Source organism: Charadrius vociferus, unplaced genomic scaffold (genome assembly GCF_000708025.1).
Source record: "Charadrius vociferus isolate BGI_N301 unplaced genomic scaffold, ASM70802v2 scaffold161, whole genome shotgun sequence".
In the NCBI taxonomy this organism is placed as follows: domain Eukaryota; kingdom Metazoa; phylum Chordata; class Aves; order Charadriiformes; family Charadriidae; genus Charadrius; species Charadrius vociferus.
This window is the reverse complement of record NW_009646928.1, coordinates 1,406,525-1,413,889: the sequence shown is the minus strand read 5'-3', so window position 1 is coordinate 1,413,889 and position 7,365 is coordinate 1,406,525. Positions and strand designations below refer to the sequence as shown.

General features: G+C 41.0%; 1 protein-coding gene across 1 annotated transcript in view; it reads right to left on the bottom strand.

Annotated features, from left to right (window-relative positions):
* Positions 1–4,107: 4,107 nt before the first annotated feature.
* The window catches only part of ATP5G3 (ATP synthase, H+ transporting, mitochondrial Fo complex, subunit C3 (subunit 9)), a 70,858-nt gene continuing 67,600 nt past the window's right edge, over positions 4,108–7,365 (bottom strand). The window contains exons 5-7 of the mRNA XM_009894636.1: positions 6,308–6,406; positions 5,744–5,937; positions 4,108–4,354 (exon numbers count right to left, since the gene is read on the bottom strand). Coding sequence (XP_009892938.1) covers positions 4,240–4,354; positions 5,744–5,937; positions 6,308–6,406 — 408 coding nt within the window. The 3' untranslated portion in view covers positions 4,108–4,239. The remainder of the gene's footprint in view (positions 4,355–5,743; positions 5,938–6,307; positions 6,407–7,365) is intronic.

Below are 7,365 nucleotides of genomic sequence, written 5' to 3'. Positions count from 1 at the left end.
GAGGGGGGGAAGGGGGTCGCGACGCGGGTATAGCTAAGCAGGCGCTGCTCCGTCCGCCCACGGATGGGCGACCGAGGAGCGGCCTTCCGAGTGACCAGCGCACGGTGCAGATGGCAGCTCTCGCCTCCTGGTCGGCCAGGAACTCTCGTAGTGGCGTTAAAGGACCTGCTAGGGTCCACATCTGGACAACACACCTGCCTGGAGAGCCACCCAAACTGTGTCCGTTGGGTCAAGCTGCTGTTGCAGGCAGGTTTGTGCAGCCTTGCCGGAGCTGTGGGCTGAAGTTGCCCGGTCCTCCGGTGCTGGCTCCGCAGGAGAGCTAGGGCAGGGGAGGGCAGAGGCTAAACGGCTTTGCTTAGTGACAGCACTTGATGTGCTCATCACCTCGAAGTTTTGGAATACTCGGCCCTCCAAACCCGTGTACTGGTTGTATTCCTGGGGTTTCCCGGTCTCCCGACACAGCACATCTCTCATGGCAGCAACCGGGTGTGCGCCTGAAGCCATTCTTCTGCCAAACATTCACCTTATTTAACGTTGTATCAAAAATGCTGCAGCACTGTACAGGGAAGGGAAGCATCTTTACCTAAATTTAACACAGAAGTAATTAGCATTTTGGATGAGTTAAAAAAATGTATCATAATCACATATGGGGACACAGTTTAGCAAGTATGTGCTCAGAATCACAGATGAAGTTTTAATTCTGTGTCCATGTATCATTTGGAACTGCCTTGTTCTGAGACTGACCTGAGAGTACGATACTATGAATAACAAAAAAACCAAACCCAACCAAACAACCCTTCTAAAAAAGAAGTATTAGTTCTAGTAAATTACATTACATCTAAGTTTCCTAGTACTTGCAAAAGACAGTATGGTATGTTTCATTTCTTCTAAATTGTTTGGGTGGGCACTGTACAGCACTTCTGCAAAGTTTTTTGAGATAAGGTAAGATAAAAAACACTGCATAAAAGTACAGTTTATGCAAAAGTGACATTATTCAGTTCTATAAGCATGTTGCGAAGGGCTCAAACATGAGATAATGAAGAGAGGAATAGAGATTTTACTTCCTTCTTCACACAGCAACTAAGAACTGTACTGGAAACAAGCATTTTTCAGTGTTTCAGACCTACCATCGCATGGCAGCATCAGTCCTGAACAGAGAACTGAACTACAAGTTCTTTGCCTTTCCTCAGTCTGAAAACAGAGGGAAAGCAGGAAGATGGAAAGGATGAATCATTTTTACCCGCAGCAATGTTTTAGGAACTCAATTAGTAACATAAACATTTCCTTCATTGTAGATTAGGATAACAGTATTGTGCACATCACTCTCACAGGTGGAATGATGTTGGATCTACTGGGACAACACGCAGAGCAGTTATTCAGCAGCAATGAAGATCTCTGCTCCAGCTGGCTCCATCTTCAACACTGAAACACGAACACAGTCTTTGGAGCTGGAGAATCTACAACATGAATCTTCCTGAGCTGACATTCTCTAAGGTCAGCACCGTCCACATCAGAAAAACTGACAACGGTGTCAGGAAGGTGAAGCCTACAGTATCACCTCCTGGAACTTTGTATCTGGTTTCTCTGACCTATGAAAAAGATTTCTTGATGTAAACTCTTACACAGAAGATCAAGAGTCCTTTTAGATAGCTTCCTGCTGCCCAATCGCTGCAAAGAACTATTTAAAAAAAAAGTAATAATCTTTTACACATCTATAGTTGTTTCTTTTTTAGGTATTTTAGGAAAACCGCGAAAAATTTTTATAAGACAACCAAGCTGTTACTGAAGTGCTGAAGTAACCACTGAAACCAAGCTCCATGTTTCAAGAGTGGTGAAAACAGAGCAATAGAGAAAGGGAGTCAGTGTGCCCTGTGATGGTTCAGATGTGAAAATCTGCCCAGCGCTCATAAGCCCCTTATTGTCTATAAGGAGGATAATCCCCTGCATGAAGGTTTGTTGCCATGTTTTGAAAGACCTTGATTAGTTTTTATCTGTAACACTGAGATCTGATGCTTTCGAGATTAGCATAACCTAATAGCAATTTTGCTTGGGTTTGGCCCATGTTCACCAGTCCAAGAGTGAGTCAAAAAGTAACAAACTTGGGGAGATGCTAATACTAAAATAGACAGGCTTTACATCCATATACAGGGTCACCCAAGATGTGTGCTGCCTTTCAAACAAGGCTGATCATAGGGGAAAAGGTACATGTTGACATGGGAAAAGATGGAATGTAAATCCATAAATCGTTATTCAAAGCTGATTCAAGCAGCTCATGGTGACAGAGGCGGCTTTCTTACTGAGGTTATGGAGCAATAGCTTAGCCAGAACTTCTCTCCATGCCAAACACACAATTTTAACTTGGCAGAACCATTTTACATGTAACCAAATTGATAAGTATGATTAACAGAGGTGGAGCTAGGCTTGACCAAGACAAGTCTGAAGATCCTTTTTGGGCCAAATCCCAGTGGTATGGAAATCTGAAGCTTGAATTAAGTTAGTCCACTAGACTTGTCCACGACATTAGGAAATATGGATTACCACCTCAGATGCCTGCACAGATCTCTACAGTACTGAAAGAACAGAACCAAGTTCATCATCCACCAGAAGGATGGCAGTACACAAAGGAGCAGTAGCCTAGAATTCTAGTAATCGTTATCTGCCTTTCATGCAGGGCAAATGCACTATATGTCAGCTCTGTAACAGAATAGCTTACAAGAATGGGTCACAGTTAAGTTCATAAACAAACCTAGCGTGAGCATAGACCACATGGAAGATGGCTGCAATATGCTTTACCTCCTACCCCTCCCTCACCCCCCGAAAACCCCACTTCCAGACCTAGCCATATAAGGCACTACTAATACTGTGCTAGAGATGATCATTTAAAGATGCTGCATATTCTACACTCTGAAACCTCAGTTATGTAAAAGGATTTACATGGCAACTTTTAATCCTATTGAGAAGATGACCATTTTCTTCGAAGAACATATGGGGAAAGTAGCTTCTCATGCTAGGTCCAAGTTAGACTACACGAACACTAATTTGGTATTTGAATTCAGATGAAAACAAAGGTCTTACCTGCACCTTGCACTGATCTGAGAGCCAAGTCATTTCACCATTTCCCTAGGGATAGGCAGCCTACAGTAAAGTTTCCTAGATTTAATTCAGTAATTACTAATTTAACATCAAGATGACAGAGCTCGTAACAAGCTTGCTCATGTTCTTCCAAAGTCCAGCTTACATTTATTGAATGACCCAATCTATGATTTAATATTCAAGTTTGAGATGCTATAAACCCCCCCACCAGATTAGTATAGTAGCGCAGAGTAGGTTCCTATAAGTGTAGACACCACCATAAATGCATTTAGATTGTTAAAAGACAGATACTGTGAGAAGCAAAGTTTGATACTGCAGATATTTTGTTACTAAAAATGCTTTGATCCTACTGCTCTTAAAAGAATTTGGCAGATAACACTGGACTTTTACAAAATTGGGAAGCTGGAAGTTCTCCCTTTTAATTAGGTGATGCCAAGAACACAGTAACTACGTAAGTCTATAGTATGAATGTGCTGCAGTTAAATGCCTTGGACCAATCTAAAGCAGTAGTCAGTTCAGTTCAACTGGGACACTGCTCAGAACCAACTGGAAAATTTTTACCATGGTGATCAAACTTTGTAGTGTAACTGAAAACTGATGCAAAGGGAACTTTCCTATCACTGCTTGTGGATTTGTGTTTAGCTCCATCTATCAAGAGATGCCAGAACACCTTATGTGCCAGCTAGCCTGAGGAAAAAAAAAAAACCAAAACAAAACAAATTGTGCACAGAAACAGCTCTGGATAAATTTGAAACAAGTGGAACAACAAGGCCAGCAGTATAGCCTTTCACATTTAATCTGTGTATCCTTTGATCCTTCAAAGATATGCCATGCTAATTTGAACAAACAAGTGACATCCCTATATATATTAATAAATAAAATGTTTGACTTGAAGTCATTGTTTGAAGGGTCCTATGTGATATGTCATTACCAGGAGAAATGCATGGTGACTGAACGACAAGATGCTGTCTTGCAGATATCCTGGCGAGAAAGATAATAAATGCAGGCAACAGGTTGACAGTTAAAGTTGTTATCTTTAATGAAATGACTTTGGAAATAGCATCAATTTCCATGACACCAACATTTTGGGAGTCCCATAAAATGCAGAGTTACATTCCAATGCCAGTATTATAGGCAGATCTCCTTTCACATGGCAAATAGGATCAAGAAAGCAACCATCAGACAGAAGAGACCCATAGCTTCAGACAGGGCGAATCCCAGGATAGCATATGAGAACAGCTGCTGCTTCAGAGAAGGATTTCTAAAAGAAAGCGAAGGTGTAAGACCTTTTTATCTTTACAATTAAGATGGTTTTCATACAGTTTAATGCATCTGACCGATTCAGAACCTTGTACTCCTTGCCACAGATTCCGTAACAGGAAAATCCAATAAATCCAAGCAGAAGTAATTTTTAGTAAGGATTTCATGGAAGAAAAATGACTTGGCAATTAACAGTAGATTCGGGTTATACACATTGTATATAGCTTTTTCCAAATGAGCACAGTTTTTGTGACTACATTCATATATGCTTTTGAATTTGACTTCTCTACATCCTCCCATGCAGGAACTATCAGCACTATGCTTTATAAATTTATTTCACATCTGTGACATTAGAACTACATTCCAACAAAGTTTGTGTGTAACATTTTAAGTAGCTCTCAGACTAATACAGGAACTGAAACCACCTAAAGCAAAAAAAGAAATGCACAGCAGTTTGTTGCAAAAATGCAATGAATTAACCCTCCAAGAAGTATGTGGGAAAACAAAAATAAAAACCTTCAACATAATACTATGAAGTAACGTTCTACAATCTTATTGGCACATTCATGCCAAATTCAAAGAGGGAGATGTTAGTTTTTTACTGAAAACACTTATGTTTCAAGTGGAAAGTAAACTTGTCTTCAGTAGGGCTTAAAAATCTTTAAGAAATAAGATTTAATTAAGTCTTAGCTGGTTGAAAGAGTAATGAAGAACATGAAGCCTTCCATAAAGCCTTTTTTATGCCTGTATTAGTTCTGCTCTTCCATGATATCATGTGAACTATTCCTACTACAGGAACATTGTAAACTTATCTGGAAGAATTTCATCCCTACTATAAAATCCCCACCCTCACCTCCTTCAGGGACGATTACTCATTCGATAAAGTAATTACATACATTCTGAGATGCAAAGCTGCATGTGTTCGAAAAATGAATTAAGCATCCATTTCTAAGTAACAATCCTGACTACTAAGTCTAAAGCATATAAACTCATATTACTATTGATCAGTTTTCATACAGTTTCTCTTTAGCACTTCTCCTCCCCTCTCACATGGGAAAAAATCCAGGCTAGATTTTTAATTCAGTTCTGGAACGAAATGCTGAAACATTGGACTTCAGTGTCTGAAACACCGACCAAGTCTAATGATCTCATTTCTTTCATGTCTCTTCTCCAGGCAGAGTGTACGAAGTTCTAATTTTAACAATACAGCCACCCTGATGAACATACTACAGTTTCATATGACTCTATTTAGCCATGTCTATCATTAATAGTAATTATTAACAGAATTTATTACACTGCCGACATCCTTTTACTACAACTTAGCTTATCTGGTGGTGCTGTTTCATACATGTGCATGCAGTTGAAGAATTTTATAAGAGAGATTGATTACCTGGCATAGCCAATGATTAGACTACCGAAGACTGTTCCAATACCAGCACCAGAACCAGCCACACCTACTGTGGCAGCACCAGCACCAATGAATTTGGCAGCAGTGTCAATGTCCCTGCTGATAGCACTAGTCTGGAATTCTCTAAGTGCTAGTCGGGAGACAGTATTTTGGGCCCCATTAAGTGTTGAGTTGCCCTAAGAAAACAAAACATGAAAGAGCATTATATTCAGACACAGACCATATTACATGACCACTTTGACAGTGTTATTCTGCAGCTTTAAAAGTTGTGTTAGATCCAATGTCTAGATCCTCTTCCAAATGATGAGACTATAACTAAGAGTTAAAAAATTCAGGATGTTACCTGTTCCACCTGAAAGCAATCAACATTAAATGCGAAAGACTACTCAGGGGAAACAGCAAGACAGCAACAGGCATTATTAGGTGTTTAACTTCAAGCAAGTTTCACACTATAGATCTTTGAGTTAGTACAAGTGAACTCTAGGTTGAGAACATTTAGGCTCACCAGATAATTTAGGAAGATACAGAATTTTGTTTATAAGGTACCTCTCCATTCTTGACCTCTGGCCTAGACAACACAGATGCTGAAATTGGTCTGTACAAGACTCTTGATCCAGCACGGATCTGCAAGAGGAAGAAAAAAAACTATAAAAAACCCAAACATTTGAGCACAGCTGTTCCCATATAATAGTCTGTAAAATTATGAGGCTATTATCTACTAAGCCATTTGTCTTACACGAAAGACAGCAATCTTTGCATAGCTAGATACAAAATAAACGATACAGAAGCAAACACTGCCATGCAATTTGATAGCACTGTTTTCAGGAGGCATTATTATGAATAGCTACTTCATTCAACGAACCTGTACGTGCATTACACTAGCAGAAAATGTAGCAAAACAGCGACAAAAAAAAAGCCAGAAAGACCAGCAGGCAGTGATACACATTTTGAAATGAAAAAATAAACCCCACCAAAATGAATTCCAAAGTTGTTAAATGCACAGACATAACCCAGACTTTTAAATCTAGCAAGGCATAAATGAATGAATCCTCTTTCACAAGCGGCCTGCATGTGTGTGTCCTTGGGCTTCCAGCAGTCTAAGGTCATATCGGCTCTTGCACAAAGCTCTTCCTGCAGGGGAAACCTGTGCCTGCCCCATGCAAAACGACATGTTCTGCAGGCTAGAGAAGACATTTTGAAGTAGGATAGTCCCTTGTCTCTGCAAGGGCAAAAAATCCCGGCCTTGCACAGGACAAGCAACAGGCTGGAGTTTGACCTACAGCAAGGCGCTGACTGCACCAGGCCTAAGAGCTTTTCGCTGCGCTGCCCTCCACCTTCACCGCTCCTGTGGGAAGGCCCTCACCTTGGCATGTTCTGCAGGCTAGAGAAGACATTTTGAAGTAGGATAGTCCCTTGTCTCTGCAAGGGCAAAAAATCCCGGCCTTGCACAGGACAAGCAACAGGCTGGAGTTTGACCTACAGCAAGGCGCTGACTGCACCAGGCCTAAGAGCTTTTCGCTGCGCTGCCCTCCACCTTCACCGCTCCTGTGGGAAGGCCCTCACCTTGGCCAAGGGCCCTGGCCCACGCCAAGGAGGCGGTAAGG